At 41.0% G+C, this 20,391-nt stretch overlaps 2 protein-coding genes across 3 annotated transcripts in view; one reads left to right on the forward strand and one right to left on the reverse strand.

Moving 5' to 3' along the window:
• Nucleotides 1-7,510, reverse strand: ncdn (neurochondrin). Its single transcript, XM_051390249.1, has 8 exons — nt 7,444-7,510; nt 7,011-7,228; nt 5,074-6,139; nt 4,207-4,376; nt 3,043-3,281; nt 2,706-2,921; nt 2,412-2,554; nt 1-791 (listed from the first exon to the last, which is right to left on the reverse strand). The coding sequence occupies exons 2-8, from the start codon at nt 7,212-7,214 to the stop codon at nt 373-375; spliced, it is 2,457 nt and encodes an 818-aa protein (XP_051246209.1). The 5' UTR covers nt 7,215-7,228; nt 7,444-7,510; the 3' UTR covers nt 1-372.
• kiaa0319l (KIAA0319-like ortholog) overlaps nt 7,475-20,391 on the forward strand; it is a 24,929-nt gene continuing 12,012 nt past the window's right edge. Inside the window, exons 1-10 of one of the 2 annotated variants that reach the window (XM_051390242.1) lie at nt 7,475-8,216; nt 9,726-10,345; nt 11,992-12,176; nt 13,140-13,250; nt 15,917-16,185; nt 16,671-16,757; nt 17,041-17,284; nt 18,873-18,971; nt 19,419-19,516; nt 19,684-19,771. In XM_051390242.1, coding sequence (XP_051246202.1) covers nt 13,160-13,250; nt 15,917-16,185; nt 16,671-16,757; nt 17,041-17,284; nt 18,873-18,971; nt 19,419-19,516; nt 19,684-19,771 — 976 coding nt within the window. In that variant the 5' untranslated portion in view covers nt 7,475-8,216; nt 9,726-10,345; nt 11,992-12,176; nt 13,140-13,159. The other variant, XM_051390243.1, reaches the window with a different exon arrangement.

Raw genomic sequence — 20,391 nt, forward strand, 5'->3', positions numbered from 1 at the left:
TTGGTTTTTCTAACAAAATAGCTCTTTATTAAAGGCATTAACATTTCACAATTGACACGTAAGAGACTGCTGGTGCCTTTCCAGAGCACAGCTGTCTGAACATTTACATTGCATTACACCGTTCATAAACAAAATGTGTTTGTGCATCATCATTTTCCGTTCTCTTTTCAATGCGAGCTTATTTGCAAAGATCACTAGACCAACAGAGTCTGGGGCCTTTTTTTTCTTCTCCTCATAAGAAAGTCTGGTAACACATTATTCATGTCAGATTGGTACAGGTAATAAACACACACGTTTGACTTCAGTCGTAGCCCTCCTTTATTTGTTTTCAACTCTGCAAGTTAAAAATACTCCATTAGTAGCAGATAAATATCACTTCACTCCCACTGACTTCTTCAGGTTCCTCATACAGCTCAAAGCTCCTTTATCCTTTCTCATCATGTCTCCAATCTCCAGTTTACAGACCGGGCACTGGTCTGCCATGGCACACAGAGCTTCCTCTAGCGCCCCCTGAGTGTGCAGCTCAGGTAGTGCGCTACACTGACTTAGCGTGGCGAGCATGTGTTTGAGCCAACCTTCCTCTCTGACCAGGGTGGAGATCCAGGGCTGAGCGCGGACGCAGCCTCCCAGAGCCTGCAGACTCAACCTCCAGAGCTCCGCGGCGTCGTCCCAACTCTCCTCCCAGCTGGGGCTCACCTTAACTGGGCCGGGGCTGGAGCCAGAGTCCAGGGCGCTGCGGAGGAACCGGAGAGCTGTGGAGAAGAAGCGCCTCTGGCTGGCTTCGACTGAGCCTGGAAAATAAAAAAAGTATGTGCTGTTAGTATAGTCTAATAGCTTTGAACCAAACCTACCAATAATAGACATGTCTGTGCCTATATTTGTATTTAAAAATGTTATTTAAAAAAAGAAAAAAGAACAATCAGAGTCACATAACTAAACATAACAATAACAGGTCGTAAGAGAGTAACATTTTACAGTCGTAGCTGCATTAATTCAAGCCACTAGAGGGCATAAAAACATTAAACAAGAACAAAACATGCAGGTAAAATGTAGGCAAACAATGGCCTACTTTCCCATCGTGTAGACACAGCAACATTAGATAATACGTGTTACTGAACACCTGATAAATCCAGTATTCACTCTTATTTTAGCTCTATTTTGAATAGCTTCAAACCACTCAGAAATATATCTTGTTCTTTCTCAACAATGATAACCAGCCGCTGTATAAGTTTGTCTATCGATGCAGTACGTCCGTGGGCCAAATTGTGACCCATTTAACAGAGTCCACAGATTGATTAATGCGGGTTTAAATATATTCTGAGACTCAGTCAACACTCAGTAAAAGGTTTTTTAGAGTAACAGCAATGTTTACAGCCCCAATCTGCATCTTGTTTACAGCAGCATTTCTGCCCAACCTGGAGCCCACATGATCTGCATTCCCATAGGCCATTTTCAAAGCAAAGGAAGGAAACGCACAAGGGTAACTAATAACATTAGTAATGGCTGCATTCCATTTAGGTTTGCCAGTTTACTCGCACTAATGCTCATACCAAGTCTATAAATACATGCCTTCAACTAATACAGTAACAAACGGTTGATGTGGACTTACGTGACACCGGGGGAATTAAACTGAACAAAATACTAGACAAATGCACAAAAGGTACAGAAACTAGAGGAATATTCTTTCACTGTATTTGGTAATACAGAAAGATTCAAACATTCTGGGAATAGGTAAGAGTTATAATCAAGAAGATTACTTCAAAACAAATTTTTACTGGACTCTTAAGCTGTTTTTTGTTGGGCTTATATCCAGAGAAACATAATTATAATAATAATTAAAAAAAAGAGAATATAGACCTCAGCCTGTTCTTTGCTAAAAGATAATGTATTGCAATGTTGTGGAAAAAGACAGAGGTGCTTTTTTTGTTGAGTAAATGCAGCAAACTTGTGTTGTATTAAACATACGAATGTAAAAGGCTGTCTCTTAAGGTAATATTGTGGCGCTCTGGTCGAGGGCTTTTTTCACAGAAGACATTTTGACACTACACAGGAGGAAAAAGAGAAATTAATAATGGATGAATTCCATTTAGCTGCTCCTGTTTCAGTGTCCTGGTATTATGAATGTTAGCTCAATGTCTCACTATCACATGGCACATTGAACAGAGCCATTGTTATTGATATTGGGAACGCCTGTGATTTCCCTGCAATGACACGTCAAAATGTCTGCTGTGACAAAAGGCTCATTTACAAGCACTGGAACTTGAAACTTTGTCAACAACGTTTAATATTAATACAAATATGTGCACTTAAACAACGTTTGTAGGTTTGCTGTGTATTTGTAATGTTGCAGCCAGTCTAACACAACTGAACAAAATAAAATAAAAATGGTACAGAGTGTGTGATTAACCAACCTGAAGGAGCTGATTTGAGCCTGCCGATCATTAGTCCCAGTGTGCAGTAATTTGCTGCTAGGACCAGCAGATGAGGTTTATGCACTAAAACAGGGAGTGCTTCACTCAGAAGGGCCTCCAGCGTCTTGAAACACGGGTCCTTTCTAAGCAGAAACAAAGCAGAAAAAAGTTTAAATTCATAAACTGCATGAATGGTGAGATATCTCAGTACTGAAAATACACACTTTGTATTGACTTAAAAACAACATATTGTTAATTTGCAGGCTTCAGATGAGCACTCTGTTTACCAGCTACCTGACTCTCTCCGGCTCTGTGACGGTGAAGTTAAGGAGGGCCGAGCAGGCCGTCTCCATGCTGGGATCCCTGGCCGACGCCACGCCACTTTTCCCCTTGAGGGGGGTCCAGCTCTGAGACAGAAAGTCCACCAGCAGGGCCGGAGTGTCGAGGGTGAGCAGCACCTTCCTGGGACCCTCCTCTGCCGACAGGTGGCACAGAGCCGGGAGGAGATACCTGAAGGGAGGGAGGAGGACGCAAGGGAAGGAGACAAAGAAAGGAAATACTATCAGATGACTGCAGAATCTAAAGAATTAAATATCCATTTATTCTTTCTGATATGTATTGAAACCTTTACCTCAGAGCCTCTTTGCCCGTCCACGGCCCCCTCTCCTCTCTGACGGACATGTCGGCCATCCAATCAGAGAGGCCCTGATCTGTGCTCTCACCCTGCAGGTGGCTCCGGGAGTAGCCGATCAAGAACGGCAGCAGTCCAGTCACTTCCTCCTTCAGACAGGAAGTCTCCTCGGCCAGCCACGAGCACAGAGAGCGGAATGTGGCGAAGATAAAAGGGTCACCATAGCGACTCGGATCGACCTACGAGAACAGGAAGAGGCGAGGAGGAAGAGTGTTGTGGAAAAGTGCTTGGACTGAGCTCTGAGGAGAATTAATGTTTGACAGAAGAACCAATACAGAGCCTCGAACTATTGAAGGAAATCTTCTGTTATATAATAAAAGAATAATACAAAAGTATTTTAACACGTTCCAGGTTCATGAAATGTTTCAAAACCTTCCTGTTATGCCAAAAATATTTCGTTCCAACATCTTTTCCCCTGGCAGTACATCTTTGCTTGTTTTTTTTTTTTTTTTGCCATCCTGATTTGATTGCTGTATTCTCAAATAAAAAAAAGAATCAATAAATGTTACAATAAAAACATTTCATTTGGTGAAACTAGAGAGAATAAGAATTTCCTTCCTTCCTATTAATGAACAGAAATCATGCTTTTTTTTTAGTAGATAAAGCTACAAATAAACAATCACTTTCATTATCAGTGAATCTGAAGATTAATCTCTTGTTTAATTGGTTGATCGTTCTATAAAAACATCAGAGAACAGTGAAAAATATTGATTACAATGTCCTTGTTTTCCCCAATAAACTGTCTAAAACTTAAAAATATTCAGTTTACTATCAAATAAGGAAAGAAAAGCAATAAATTCTGACATTTGAGAGGCTGTAACTGGGGGGTTGTTGACATTTTAGATGAGGAAGAAGACTTAAAATGGCTTTTCTGTCAATCAACTACTTAAACTACCTACTAATTGTTTTAGCTCTATTTCTGAGCTTATTATTTCAACTCCCTAATAATAATAGCTAGTTAACAGACTAGGATTTTACCCTTTACTCTTAAATTTGTTGTTGGGTTTGTACATTTTTAGTACTAGGAAGAATCCTTTGGTGCACAGTGAAATTTCCAGAACCGGCAACAAGTAGCAAGAAGAAGCTTTAGTGTCATCCTCTCACCTGCTGCAGGTGGTACATTAAAGCAGAGAAGGCCTCCTCCAGCACACCGAGGACCTGCCGGCTCTGCTGCAGACTGAGTGTGGAGATGGAGGTCTGAGGAGGAGCAGTGGTCTGTGACACTCCCAGACAGCAGGCCTGCTCTATGGCAGCCTCCATGATTCGGTAACAGCCTGGAAAAAAGAGGACCGGGTTTAAGTAATAAAGGAGGTTTTAATAAAATACTGTTGAGGACACTAAGTTCATGTCTTCAGTACGGTTTCAGGGAATTTTAAATAACCCAAGAATGAGTTTAGAGACTATGATTACACACAAATTATAGTTCTGTAATTGTTATGTTTAGTTATGTCTCTTTCGTTGTTCTTTCCTTTTTTTTAAAAAAAAATACAATTTTAGGTTTGGTCTAAAGATATTAGACTCTACTAACAGCACATACTTCTTTATTTTAGTTTTTAAGCCCGATTCAGATATTTCTTCTAGTCAAAAATTATATGTGATAAATTATATTCCTGGCATTGTGCATGAAGTTTTTTTGTGTGAAGGAAAATATAATTTGTATAAAATATATTGTAACAGTAACATGGAAAAGAACATTTTAAATTTGGTGGCTACTCAAAAATGTCAAGGGGGATTACACTGAGGGACTTGGGACTAAAAGTAACAGATTAATAAACATACACATTTAAATGAACGGTTTCAAAAGAGGGAAGTTATATTTTCATCCATGTGTTTTAAAACACTAATAAAAGTAGTTTTTAGACTTCCACGACAGTTGCTGAACACTAATATAATCAAATCAAACCCAGGAGACAAACAATAAACAAACTAATTAATAATATATTAATATACTATTTTAAATAAGCACACTACCTGTGAGTGTGTGCTGCAGCTCCGGGCTCAGTTCGTTGCCAGGCGGTTCCTCCAAACCCATTCTGACCTCCACACAGGCCCGGTTCACCAGTAGGCAGCAGAACTTTGGCGGTCCCACCAGCTCCCATCCACACAAATCCAGCAGACAAGCACTGAGGACCAGGATCGGCCCGATCTGTCTCGGCGTCAACTTGGCCTGCAACATGGGCCTCAGGACCCCCCACACGCGTGCCACGACTCCCTTCAGCTCCTCACTCTCGGCTGACACTCCTACTGGGGGGAGAAACTGCACCAACTGGGCACACATGTCCAACCTGGTCTGGTCTCTGGCTTGGCAGAAGTCTTTTGAGAGCTTTACCAGCAGAGCGAGGAGTTCTGCAGGCTGTCTACTCCACGCTTTGTCCTTGGTTTTACCTGAGACGAGGCCACCGAGCAAGACGAGCCCCTTCTCGCGGCTGAAAGTCTGGTTTTGTTGCACTGCTTTGCACAGAGCGGGTATGGCCCCCCTGCTCAGCAGCTGGTCAGGACCTCTGGGTAAGGCACACACAGCTGTGAGAACCTGGTAGCAGTCAGCAGCCATGGCCTCGTCGAGCATGGAGGAGGGGGAGGTTTCTTGAGGTGTTGATTCTTTGATTGCTTCACTGCCGTCGTCGCCCTTCTGCTTGCTGGTCTTGTCCTCTCCTGCCGATTTTGCCACACTGGCAGGATTACTTTCTGTGTTTACACTCTCTGTTGATTGGACTTTACAATCTGGCCCATTTTCTCCAGCTTGGTTCTCTTCCCGCGCTGCCTGTTTCTGCTGGCTCACGGGACCATTTGATAAAATGCCCAGCAGGAGCGGGATGGTGGTGAGGAGCTGGGGATGGGAGGCCATGTCTGGGTCTGTGCTCAGGGCGGCCAGCAGAGCCGTGCCCAGCGAAAGGAGCTCGTGTGGGGGTAAGCCCGGGTTGTCATTCCCTCTGACCGCCGTCACCAAAAGCCGAGCTGGAAGGTTGAGCCCCACGGCCTCGAAGATGCGCCTCAAGGTGGGTTTGTCGAGCTGGCTTGCTGGGCACAAGCGAGTTATCTGAAGACAGACAGAGAAAGACACCCACATGTCACAACCCTTCAATATTTTATCTCTACATATACCTATCTTCTATCCTATCCAATATTTGTAAAAGGTATTTTGTTCAGTTTTTGTTGAAACTGGTTTAAAAGAGGTTTATTTTGCTCATTTGCATCAATAAGGCTGGATAAAAGATTATATGTGTTTGAGGCTGATATCTAGTCAACAATCACTAGTTATTCAATTTCCAGTAATGTAAAATAGAAAAAAAGTTACATATCTTTATATTTTAAGACACAAGAAACTGCGATATGCACGATATGGTAAAAACATCACATTGCAAATATTTTGACAGATATTGCGCTTGTGTTATGATTCACTATTATCATGGGAATGACCATTTCTGCATCACAGATTAAATTTTCACTGAAAAAACTATTAAAATCACGACGGTGTTACATTTATTGGGGGGTCTGTACCAAACAAACATGTTTCCTTAAACCTGGAGAACAACATTTAGCATCTCTGCAGTATTATAGTACCTCATTATAATGCTGTTTATCACAAACATTGCAGCTTCTGCAATTTGGATAATATGTGAAACAATTGTGCATTGACTGATCAATTAACTGACTTATTGTTTTGTTCCTGCACTTAAACTTAACAAAACAGGAGCAGAGTCATTCCTGCAACTATCATGCAGATTAAACCTATTTTTTTCCACTTTTAACCCCTCTTCTAATGCAAAGCTGTTGCTTGATGCCAGCCAATACATAACTTAACGTTACATGCATTATTTTTAGGTCAAACAGTTGGTGTACTGACAATATTAAAGCAGAGGATCAGTGGAAACAGTGTGTACTGTGTATCCTTAGTGAGAGACACTTACCAGCAGTAGAGCAGCCAACGTGTGACTGTCATTTTTAGCATGCCTGAGAGCATGAAGACACCTCTCCAACACCTCCGTTTGGGCATCACTCAACCCGCCTCCTGCATCCCCCTCCGAGCCTCCTCCACCTTCTCCTCCTCCCTGCTCCTCTTTCGCAGGAGGCTGACTGCTCACCACCGGCGTAACGTCGGCACTGTCAGCCATTATGACCTTAGTAACTATGTAACCAAGGGAGGAACATTATTATTTTACATGAGGAATTGAAACTCTGACATTCACGGGTCATTAGCTCCCCGCCGCTGATGGAGTAACGTTAGTCTAACTGACTGTCCGTTGGTGTGCGGAGTCATTCTAACGTTCAGTAACGGTCGGCGAGGATTCCACGTTTGAATTTTTTTTTTGAATCAGCAAACGTTCGAAAAAAATAACTTACTTTGACAGCCCCTCTCGCGCGCTGCAACAGCTCGTGAGCACTCTCCGGAAGTGAATTGTGACACACAACGCTGACAGAAGCCAATCAAAACCGTCCAACAATGGCAGGGAACCAATCGCAAGAGGGGTACTTGGAAGGTCGGACACGCCATTTTGGTCCGTGTGGAAACGTCGGAGAGGCGACGCAACGTTATTTTTGAGGTCATGGAAGACATGTTTATTTATTTTTTATTTATTTTTCTCATTTATAGCAGTAATTATATCACATAAATGACAAAAAGTTCAGCAGGTTAACCGTTTTTTTTTTGTGTAGCACGAACCACTTCGCCATTGACAGCTGGTCGGCAGGGGGCGCCTGGCGGAAGTAGCCGGATTAAAGTTGTGAGCCTTCAATTTAAATTAAGACGCATTAAAGGCAACACTAAAATTAAACCCGGTGTCTGTGTAGTAAAAACTTGCAGCCAAATGTGAGTTACTACACATTGCATCCCAGAAGTATCGCCCATTTGAATTAACTGTGCTTCTATCGGCCGCAAAACGCACCAACGGTCGTCGCTACGTACTTTATTTTGAAACTCCAGCCGCCGGAAGCAGTATTCATCACTCTGACTGGCTTGACAGTGGTCACAGAGGCACATCAGCTGTACAGGCGAGAGGAATACTGACCTAATTAAATGTGCTGGAGGAGGACAACAAACACCGACGACACACGGCACCACAGCGACCTGATCGAAGTAAAAAAAAACAAAAAAGACTGAGCCATTTGCTGCAACTGTAAGTCCTGGTGTACACTTTTTGTCTGTCTGTAGTGGTTGTCGTGACAATTACCATTGAAACGCACAGGATGAAGCTCTGTTCCTTCCACGGCGTGAAGTGAAAGCGAGTGTCAGCAGCTGTAAAGCCTCAAGGTGCCTTAAACGGGTCGGGGGTGATCCCTAGATTATACAGGTGAAATACCTTATGGTGTTTGTTTTTTTTTTGTTTTTTTATGTTTCAGTACTGGGATCTGTCTGTGTGTCTTGTAACATGCAAAATGACGAATAATTACTAGATACGAAGTAGTATATTATTGATTCAACCTGGTCTCGTTTGTAATTTAGTGATAGTGGACTACGCAGGCTGTAGCTACCGGCCTCTATTAAATAATCTGCTAAATGACCTGCTGTCTTGGAATAAACCCTGACTGTTGTTTGCAGGCTGGTAAAAAAAAATACATAATGCACGATCCCACCATTTTGGATGAAATGTCTCAGAGATATCACCCCAGTGTTTTTCTTTTTAAATGTATTTTAAATTGACAGACCTTCATCCATGCAGTCAATCTTGCACTTATTTGCGCTTTAATCAGTCAGTTAATCCAGACTCTGCAATAATCAATCCTCCTTATAGAATAGAGTTTAACTAGCAATTAAACCATGATTGGTTTTTCTTTGTGTTCTTTTGATTTGTCAATTAATTAATTACCTGAAGAAGTAAAAGTATAGATCCAGATCACCAGAGCCTGAAGAGAGATGTTCCTTATTTAACCAGATCAAGGATCAGTCATCTTTAATATTAAAATGGTAGACATTCAGCTCTTTGTCTGTTTGTAAGGCTTTAACCACCAGGTGTCTGCTTTTAATGCACAGCTCTCATATTTTACTGATTAATTTGTTGACAGCTCAGTTAAGTCTTCATAGTTGGCATGGGAAATTTGATTTAGCAGCAGAACAAAAACAGATGCATCAAAACAGACTCATCCCCTCTGTAAACATAATGAAAACCATCAATTACATAGAGTGACGTCCAATAGCAGTAATAACAATAAGTGACAGCAATGAGTAAAAGGAGAGCAGAAAACTGGGTGAACCAAGAAATAGGGAGTTTAAAAGCGGTTCAGTGTGATTCATAATACCAAGAAAAGGGCAAGATCATTAGGCAAAAGCAGCCTAAGTATAATCTGAGTTTGATGTGAGTCTTCTGGGGAAAAATATATGAGAAGTTAGAGGCTAATTGTGTTTATATACAGTCAGAGGTTAACTTACTGGCTTCATTGTGCATTCATATCTTTTTAATAATATAATATTCCTATACAGTGGGGTTTATGGTACTGCTGGGGTACTCGCATTGCACACATTAAAGTATTATCTTAGGGATTAGAGTAGTTGTTGCTGTGGGGATGCTTCTGAAGTTGTTACAGCGAAATGGGAGTGTTATTATATTGTTGATATATTTGTTTCAAGAACTCTGCCTGGGAGAGAGAAATAAAAACAACTTAATTTTTCTTCCATGTGAACTTGCCAGAAGAAGCAGTGCGTGGGACTTGGGTGTCATTACAGAGAAAGCGCCACCAACCTGTCTGCCTAGAAGCAAATGCAGAGCTGACAATTGTGCTATTGATTGCTGCAACTGAGAGAGAGGAAGAGGAGGAAGACACAGCCAAAGAGTGAAAGAGAGAGAGAGAACTTGTCCTTTCCGGATGTGAGGTTTTTTTTTTTTTGGTCACAGAGATCATTGTTTTGGAGAAGCCTCTCAAGGGAAAGTAGCAAATATAATGGGTGAGCTGTCATCAGCCCAGGTGACCAAGTGCACCTGAGCGTAACTCCTGCGACACACACTTTGGGCATTCACTGCACAGTAAAAAAAAAAAACAAATCTACTGTGTTTGTGACTTCAGCAAAGAGGAAAGAAAATCGTGACTGAATCCCTCCAATTTTTTTTTCTGGATTATTTTTACCCAGAGTTTTCTTTTTCTATCTTTTGTTGTCTTACCTGGAAGAGAACAACAAGTGCAAGGGGGACAAATGACGGTTTGTGGATGTGGGACTTACTGAGCTGTTGATTATAGCACAGAAGAAGGCCGCTGGAGCTCAACGCGTCTGTGTGCAGGAATGCTGACTCCCATATGGACGCAGACCATTCAGGTTTGTGTCAACAGTTCATGTGGTATGAGTGTGTCTGATCATCCTAACTTGGCTGTGCTCTGTTAACAGCATCTTTTGTAAAAAAAAAAAAAATACAAATACAATGGAGTTGTAACACATGTGTTTTCAGCTCAGACAAAATTATTTATTATCACAAAATTACAATCTTAACTATTATTGAACTTTTTCCTGCAAAGTTCTGCAAAGACTCTTAAATACCGAACAATGGAGATAGAGTAAGATTATTTCCAGCCATATGGATATATAACATCCAGCTAACGTTTGCAGACTATCTGGAGAGCAGATGTTTGTGAAAGCTGCTGGATTTAGTACCTTATTGCCCCATAGTAGTATCATGGTGAGACGTTGTGGTGAAGAGGCATGCTGATGTCTTGAACACAGTGTCCCAGGACCTTTACTGTTCACTCCCCCATTTTTTTATTTTTTTATCCCTTTCTGCTGTAAGAACTCGCATGAGAATTTGAGAGGGGGAAAAAAAAGTGCAGTACGGCTCTTCTACTCTCGACTAACTGCATGCGTTCCTCATCAAATCACAAGTCAGCCTTACTGCAGTGTTACAGCAATCTGCCTCTTTCTCCTTTCTTTTTTGTGATTTCCTTCAGCGAGTTAATTATTCTCTGGCATGATTTTATTGTCATTGCTAATTATGTTGAAATGAGAAACTGCCTCGTCTTACATCCTGGAGGAAGCATTAGGAACGGAGAGATAAGAGCTCAGGAGAGAGGTAAAAAATGTTTATTGTTTTGCATACAGCAACTCTCCAAAGTGTAGTGTTCCCAGGTATTAACCGCCACTCACATTCACATTCATTCATTCATTGTGCTACAAAACGCCACGCGGATAACGAATAGATTACATGGTTAAGATTGTGTATATTTAATAAAGTGCTAAGCTATGCCTTTTGGCTGAGGCAAAAAAAAGGTGAAAAGACACCCGTCATAGAAGTATTCAACATACCGGTAGCTTTTCTTTTTCTCACTTCCTTGCTGCTTCAACTAGTAGTTTAAAGGCGAGAGTTCACAGGAATGTGAGTCATGTTGCTGTCAACAGGATATTAACATAATTGTTGCATAATGAAACCGACTTGTTGTATTTGTTCGACTAAGCTCAAACAGGGCATATATTCCTCAATTCCTATGTAAGGGGAAGGGGGGAAATTTAGAAACATTCCTATTCTTTGCTCTCTGTGCAGAGTATCTCCAGTTGAATCTTATTTGCATAACATTTTCATATCAAATTGATGTTTGTACCTGCTTCAAATTTTATGGAGCACTTCCCTGAAGAGCTGAAGCACTGTTGTCTGTCAGTAATAAAGGTAGAGAAGGAGGAAAAACCTGAATAATTCATAATAGGGTGGGGCGATATGGCTGAAATCACTATAAAAATATTAATAATATTTTATAATACAGAACTTTGTCCCACTGTTTTGCATTACATCAGATTAAACTCTTATTTGTCAAACAAAGACATCAATAACTTATTATATTCAGTCATATTCATATTCATAGTCAGTATACTTTTAATATGGAATTATCCCACAGCCCTTTAAGGCCACAGCTTTCTTTACCCTGATACTACCGATCCACGTGTCAAATAATTTTCTCTCCTTCTCTTGAACCCTCTAGCGTTGTGTCTGAGCGGCTGAGCCTGTGAAGGCCCCCAGAGACGGCCATGTTGGATCTCTTCCTTAGAGTGCTGGTGTTGACCCGTCTTCACCCGTCACCTCACAGCACCTTGCTGCCAACCTAACTCCTCGCTCCCTCTCTCTTCCCCGCAATCTCTTTTCTTCCACCGCCTGGCCGGGAGAAAGGTAAACGTGGCGCATTCTGCAGGTTGCTTTTCTTAACCCAGTTTCAATTAGTTAGTTGGACTGACAGTTGTTATTTTGATGAGACTGTAATGGTTGATGGGAGAGGTTTAAAAACTGAATGTTTAAGGAGGATCTATTGGCAGAAATGGAAAATAATATTCAATTTGCCATTTTGAACAGCCATGTTTCTACAGTAGCCCATAAGGGACACACTAAACACGTTTCTTACATCCTACACACTGGAACTTTTAATGAAATAAGAAATTAACTTTAAATATATATTTATTTTCTTGTACAGTCTCTGTATGACTCTGAAAGCTGTTTGGAACTAATGCGTTCAGTATATTATTTTATGAGTCATTAATGTGTCAATTTAATTGTACTGCTGTCAGTATTTGAGCATCCTATACACTTTGCACTGTTAAAGGAATAGTTGCACATTTTTAGAAATACCCTTATTTGCTTTCTTGCTGAGAGTTAGATGAGAAGATTGACACCACTCTTGTGTCTGTATGGTAAATATAAGGCTACTTAGCTTAGCACTAGGACTGGAAACAGTGGGCCCCTGTCCAAAGGTAAGAGTCTGCCTATGAGCACCTCTTTAGCTCTCCAGTTAACATGTGTTATCTTGTTATATCCGTGTACAAATTGAAGTGTAAAAACAGCCCGTTGTGGTTTTACAGGTGGTTATTTGTCGGCCTATTTCTGGGCCGGGCAGTTTTATGCAATGCTACGTTAACTGGCTGCTGGCTTTAACTACATATTAAGCTTACAGACATGAGAGTGGTCTTGATCTTCTAACAAAAAAAAGAGCGAACAGGCCTACTTCCAAAAGTGTCTAACTCTTCCCTTTTAATATTTTGTTATTTAGATATTTTACTTTGCTTTGGTGGCCCATTTCTGTTGAATGGCTCTAGAGTAAACATTAAAGCACACTAACATAGTATTATTTCCTTTTTCTAGGTCCTTGGTCCTCGTGGAAAATGTCCTATGCACACCACAAGCTGCTTACCTGGAGCTTACCTCAACTCCTCCTACCGCTGACCTACCTCTGGCTGTTGGCTCCTCCCACAGGTAGATTGAACTGATCGTCACCTTGAAGTCAACTGGCGAAACCACATTTGTTGACTGAGAACTGATAAGTAAATTCACATCTGTGCCTTTGCACTAGCAGCCCTCATCTGCACAGTAGATTCACACACCTTTGATTACTCAGGGTGGGTCTTCATCCTTCTTTACAGTCTTATTATGATCCTTGGATGGTTTTAGGTTGTTATTCTGTGTTTACTGTTCTGAGGTGGAGAGATAGAAGTTGGCACCCCTGCTGTGTGTGTATGTGTGCCTTCTTTCTGATGCCACTCCGCTCAGTGGGTTACAATTTGAAACGGGACAATAGGGGCTCTGTGAGTAGACATTGTGTATTTGTGTGTGTGTTGAGGGGTGGGGGACAGAGTGGGACAAGGGGTGGGATGACTAAACAGAGGCCAAAGGGTCCTTTCTCAAACAAACTATAGTGCTTTTGTGTGTTTTTTGGATGTGGCAGGACCTGTGTTTTTCCGACTTGAGTTACACCGACTGATAAAGTCAACCTTAGCTCTTGTGTTGCCATGGTAGCAACAGTTACAGGTATAGCACTATCTGAGATGGTCTGGTGAACTTAGTTTTTTGGGGTTTTTCTTTTTTCTTTTTCTTTTTTCTTTTTCTTTTGAAGCCACCATGACTGTTGATGGCCTTGCCATGAGCAGGACAAGCACTTCACTGACTAATCTTGCACTCAGCTGAATCTTATCTTAAAAATATCTAGAAATATTCCTTATTCTTGTGTTTACAGAGCACCACAGTCCAAATAATTATATTCAGATGTGTGTATTTCATCTTGTGAAGCACTCACTGCATGGGTAAAATATGGTCTCAATAAAAAGTCTCCTTTTAAAAACAATCCAAGGCACATTTTAGGGTTTGTGGAGAATTAAAATGCCTTTGTCTTATATGACAACATGTATTTAAAATGCCCAACACAGGTCTTCATCAGGGTAAGTGTCAGCAGTAGCTTGCACACCTATTAAAATTTGTAATTCTTAGTATTTTGATCCTTTTTTTATGGTTGGAATTTTTTCAGCAAAAGCCATTCAATGTGTTTACAGTCTGTAAAATATTTCTCTATGTACTAGTTGTCATTGTTAGTGGTGAAGCCATTGATGCATAGGTTTGCACAGCCGTATCAGAGCTGTTGTAAGTTATTGCGAATGCAAACCCAGCATTTCCTACTGCTCGTTGAGGTTAAACGCATTCATCTGGTGAAAGAGAAAGTGGCTTGGGTTATTGACTGACTCATTTATTTAAAGCATGTGAATTTGTTAGGCTGCACTGTAAACAGATGCACCAGTTGCTCCTCTGTTGTTGTAGTTTTATCAAAGAGCTCCTCAAGAAGTATTAGCTGTCCACAGAGGGCTCTGGACCGCGCTTGCTGTTGCCACCACATCAATCAGGACTGAAATCTTAAGGTATAAAAGAAATACCTTGTTCTTATGGGTGGATGTCATTATTGACTAGTTTAATGGATGTAAACAAAGTAATTTGAGATTTTTCTTGATGCACTGAAAGGCAAAGGGCTTATACTTAATCACTAAGTTCAGTAGTTCAGTTCTTGTGCTGAATTCATTGAAGCATCTTTCCAAAATGTTGTGGTGAACACTCTTCAAAGCCGGTTAAATCACACCAGTGATCATTACTGGTATTTGCAGCATATGATTTTTCACTTTTTTGCGTGTGTGCACGTGCAAACTATTGATTTGATCTGCTTCCGTGGGTCGACCATTCAGAACTGCGAGACAAAATAAAATGGTTCGGCAGTTTTCTTAATTCACAGAGTGACTCAGCTGTATTCATTTGTCCTGGACTATCACTCACAGCTAGTTTGGCTCCTCTGTTTGTGTGGACATTAATTTAAGTGGTGGTGAAATATAACCTCGCCTTTCTCCCTGTGTTACTTTTACAGTCTGTGGCATTTTATAGTGCTGTTTTATTGTACCTGGCTACACAGTGATTTTCTACTGTGGGACAATGGATGGATTGAATTGAGCTCATTTGTGACTGCAAAAACTTGAATAAGAATAGTTTTACCACCCAGAGCAATGCTCTTGCTAACTGTGGCAGCTCACTGCACTGTTGATATGAGTCTGATATGGTCTGGCTCAGAGGATGGAGTTATGTGCGTGCTGCATACTGTGCTTTGGTTTTTAATCAGCGTCTTGTTTTGTCAGGGAAAAGCCTCACTTCCTCTCTCTGCTGCTGACTTGGCTGACTGCTCAAACTGCGGCTGCATGTCGGCTTTTCTGAGAAATGTTCAGTCAAAGCTTAATCTGTGAGAAGTCTCACTAGTTGGGATTGGAATTCATTGTGGGTTTCACTTTGCCCCTTTGCCTTTGACAATGCCAAGAGTACCCAACAATGCCCTGATTGATATAAACAAGTAAGATCTTGAAAAGCCTGGGAATCGTTGCCCGGTGGCAGATCCATGATGTCGCCTTTTGGCAGATCCTTTTGATCAAACTACACGCTACACTAGACTCTTTCTACAACTTCTCTGCAGGGAAACCAGTTCATAACCTTCCCGTCACCCCTGTTTCTGACTTCCATCCTTTTTTTTAACTATGTTGCAAAGTAATTGGTCTCTCACAGTAGCTTTGAACACCAGTAAAGTACATCACTGTTTTCTCCTTCTCTCTGCCCCTGTCAAGGTGTGTCAGCAAATCTTTGCCGGGTGACCGGCGGGGTGCTCGGGATTCACTGGAGTAGCGTCATCTCCCTGGGGTGGCACCCTCTGGCGGATGGGAGAGGCGGGGCGACATGTTGGGAGTCCTGCTGCTTGAAGCCCACCTGCAACGCCGTTTGGAGCCTCGGCGGGCGATGTGTGCTCCTCAGCTGCGCGCAGAAATGGGGTTGCCCCATCTCCTACCTGCCCCAGCCCTACCAGGAGTCCCTTGGCCTCCTTCAGCTGCTGTCAAAGGTATAGAGTGCAGCTGAAACAACGTTTAGATTCATTTAAATGAGTAAAAATCTATTTTTGAATTGATTTTTATGGAGTAATGCAACCAGGGAACAGTTAAGCTTTAACGCAAATAAAAATAAATCTGCCTCCGTCTTCTTTGGAGGATTCATGATCTGTTTAGTTTTGAGCAGAACATTGTTTCACAATTTAAGCAAAAGATGCACAAGGGCACTGCTTGCCTTATTAAGCAGATAGGTTATTGACCAGATTCAACCAATCCACATTGAATGCAGACTATCATTATAAAAACAAGTGTTTCTGCTATCAGTTACCTTCATTAATTCACAATTGGCCAATATTAAGTTCTTATATGCAGAGAATGCCAATGAGTTTCCCCGAGTGAGGTAGAAAAATTGAGCAATTCCATCTGGTATTGGTATTGGCAGATACCCTGAGTTATATAGTTGTTGTAAATTCTTTGTTCTCTTTAACTTTATTTTAAGGGTCCCGTCTTAACAAGACGTAGAAGAGCTCGTCACGCACAGCATGCAGGAAGTCACAAACCGCAAACAGGACAACTTACCAGCACGGTAACGTCACACAATATTGTTTTAATTTTTTAAAGATTATATTGATCTTTACTTTGTTTGCTTGTAGCAGATGCTATTAATTTGTTAGCCTTATGTAACAGCACTAAAATAAGTGTTCCAATATTCCACGCCTTTCTTTGTTCTTCTTTATTAAATCCTTCCCACCCTCTTTCTTGCAATCACTAGTCAGATGGGTGTGTAGTGGTAGATTTATGGTGTATACAAAGAAATATGAACCTCATTAAAGGTTCCCCACATCATTCAAACCTATAATTCTTAACAGGAAAGTCCCAAACCGGAAACAGCGCACCCAACTCCAACAGTACCCAGCACCATCACACTGCTTCAAACAGCCCAGAAAAACCATAGCCAGTTAACCAATGGGAGTGCAGACACCGCTCCATCTCCATCACAGCAGACCTCAACGGTGGACAGCGCCGTCGATGCTGCTGCGTCTTCCAATAGCAGTGATGTCAGCACACCCACAGCGACTGCGACTGCGATCATCACTACTCCAACACAGGCTGGTGAGGAAGCCATTATCTGCAGCAGTTGGTGTCACATGCTCGCACAGCAATCACCTATTTCCAGCTCGTTCAGTAATATGTCTTGTCTTCATTTATTAATTATGAACTAATATATAATGTAGCAGCTCTGTGGTTTTTTCTGCCCCGGAGGAAGATTTTACATGACTCTCATGTCCTTTCTGTACTACAGTTGTTTAAAATAGATCTACGCCCCTTTAAGCTTGCATTTTTCTGTTGCCCGGACTCAAAAAGATTCTTTACTCTTCTTTGTATTCGCTGCCGATATTTTACAAAACGAAGAAGTACTTTGCCCACATATTTTATGGCAGACTGCTCAGATGTTATTTGACATGTGTTTGGGTGTGTAAGCAATAGGAATGTGCTGAGACATGCTGGGTTGCTTCTACCAACAAGAATAACTTGTATGATCAGTGTCTCCTCCCTGAAGGCCAATATCTCTTACTGGTGTTAAATTAAAAATAGCAACAATGCCCATGCTAAACAATGCCTGCCATTATAGATACGATCTTTAAAGCTCCCTTAACTAACAATAGATTTACTAGAGTAAACTATAACAAGCTGAACTGGTGTGACGCAGAAGTTGTAAGAAGGTCCACTGCATTTAATGAGGATCTTGGACTTGCACAACAAGAACCTGTGATTTTGAAGGAGGGCATTTCACAATGCCATTATTACCTTACACAATTCAGGATAAACGCTTTTACACCATGATCAGTTTAGTCATACTACTCAGCCTGTGAGAATAGTTGTGTCTCCTGCGTAATATCTCCTGTGGTTTTAGAGGGAGTTTTGCCAAGTCTGAGAAATTAAGCCTAAAGATGGCGTAATTTTTTTTAATTTTTTGTTATTGCATCCCAGTTTAGGCTTGGAAAATAAACAATTTTAAATGGAAAGCCAGTGTTACTAAATGGGCTGTGGAATGGGTGTTTACCAGGCGAGAAAGGTCTAGGGAATTGAAACTACCACTGCAAACTGTAAGCTGCATTATGGGAATTGTAGGATCCTGGATTTTTGGGAGCTCGACCCATTCTAGAAACTAAAATTCTGGATATTTCGGCCTCTGTTGCATTGATTTTTTTTTTGGTTTGTGATTGTTCTCAATAGTTTTTTGTATGAACATATTCACAAGTAAATGCAAAACAGTTAATTTGAATATACCTCACAAGGATATGCTGAAGGGTTGTATTACATCTTACTGTAAATATAATCACATCCAACCTCAACTCCAAAACCACCCCCACAAAGGACCAATAAACAATAAAAATAATAATGATATACAGACCTGGATAACTTCTCAACATCTACATATTTTACTACAAACCTGCCAACAAAAAACCCTGAAAATTTGCATCTGTAAGACATGTTAAGTTATAATAAAGTACAAGGGATATATTTTTCCTTTATTTTATTTACTATGTTAAAATGACTTTATATGTGAACCAACTCATGATGTGGTTATTTATTTGTCTCCTGTTGAATGCTCTCTTTCTCTGCCCTGCTCCTGTCCTTTGGTCGCCATGCTGTACTTTTGGCATTATCTCTGACTCTATGTTGTTTTCCATGACAGTGAGGGAGCTGGTGGTATCAGCAGGAGAGAGTGTGGAGGTCACGCTGCCCCGCAACGAGGTCGAGCTCAACGCCTTCGTGGTACCAACGCCCCTGCCAGGTAAGACTATGGAAATTCAAGATGGAGGTTGGAGGGGGTTGATTTTAATGTGTTCCCAGTGTATATTTGTTATAAAAGTTGTTTTTGTTATGTAACCTAATAACCGACTGTCATTTGGCATGATGTGGTATTTTTGGTGTTCAGTAATGGATGACAAGAAGTACAACCTGCTTGACGGTTTTTCTCCCGAGTCACCATCTGCATACTGTACGTCACACTGAACACTTGCCAGAGAATTTTAAAGCCAGACTGGAGAAAGATTATGCAGTTACGAAGAGGAACCCACGTCATAATTTCTGTTAATCCCTTGAGCCCTCCTCGACATGCACCAACAATACAAAAATCTCTCATCTGGAAATTATCCTTATCTGATAGATTTTAATTAAGCGCATGAGCAGTTTTGTTTTTAATGCAATGTATTCATTAAATGTTGGTACTTCTTTACAGGGACAAACTATGCATTCGACTGGCGTCTGATAACTCACCCCAAAGATTACAGCGGGGAGATGGAAGGGAAGCACAGCACGACACTTAAACTCAGCAAGGTACAGCCTTCATATTCATGCTCTGCTAAAAATAAAGCATGCAGCTGGAGCTGTATTGAATGTATAAACAGAACGTTTCAGCAATGTGTGAAAGACACAGTCAAGTCAAAAAGATCACTTCCTCTCTGCCGGCTTCATTTGCTCGCTCTCTCCCGTCTCTCTCTTAGCTGACTGTGGGCCTGTATGAGTTTGAGGTGACAGTGGACGGGGATGGAGCCTATGGAGAAGGTTACGTCAATGTCACAGTTAAACCAGGTGAGGTCCAAAATTCAGCACCTTGTAAGATCTCATTCGTGTGGCGGTGACTTTAAAATCTGTCTGCAGTAGCGAGGGTTTATGGGCCTCCTTTCAAAACAAACCACGATTGCTGCAGACATTAAATTACCAAAACACAATACAATGCACATGCCTGGAAGTAAATAACAATTTAAATATAATAATATATATAATAAATATTTGTTTTTTGATTTATGAGCTCTTCATTCAACTCAATATCCTGTTAAAAGTCTTCCAGTCTGTGTTATTGAGGAGATACTTTCTCTTCCTCTTTCGTTATTCAGTTTTCCTGTGTTCATAAAATGTTTTTGTAATGATAAAAATGTTTAGACTTTTCCTCTTGCCACATTGCACAATTTAATTATTTTTTCAACTGCTTCATCACCAGTTCATGCAGTCACTACTGTAAAAAAAAAAAAAAAAAAAAAGTAAAAAAATAAAGAGGAAATTAGTCATATGAAGTTGAATAGTGCTCAAGGCTGATGTTTCATTTGCACATTCATTATAAAATTATGATGGAGAGGAGGTTGTTTGGCTCTGGGTCTGTTTGTGGGCAGATGGAAGTTGCTTGATGCTCTCCTAATACATATTCTTTATAT

This window comes from Dicentrarchus labrax, unplaced genomic scaffold (genome assembly GCF_905237075.1).
Source record: "Dicentrarchus labrax unplaced genomic scaffold, dlabrax2021, whole genome shotgun sequence".
Taxonomy (NCBI): Eukaryota; Metazoa; Chordata; class Actinopteri; family Moronidae; genus Dicentrarchus; species Dicentrarchus labrax.

Coding starts and splice junctions, on each gene's coding strand:
- ncdn (XM_051390249.1), bottom strand. CDS start 7,214: ATGGCTGACAGTGCCGACGTTACGCCGGTGGTGAGCAGTCAGCCTCCT. Junction 6,140..7,010: donor CGTTGGCTGCTCTACTGCTG/GTAAGTGTCTCT, acceptor GTCTGTCTTCAG/ATAACTCGCTTGTGCCCAGC. Junction 3,282..4,206: donor TAATGTACCACCTGCAGCAG/GTGAGAGGATGA, acceptor CTGTTCTCGTAG/GTCGATCCGAGTCGCTATGG.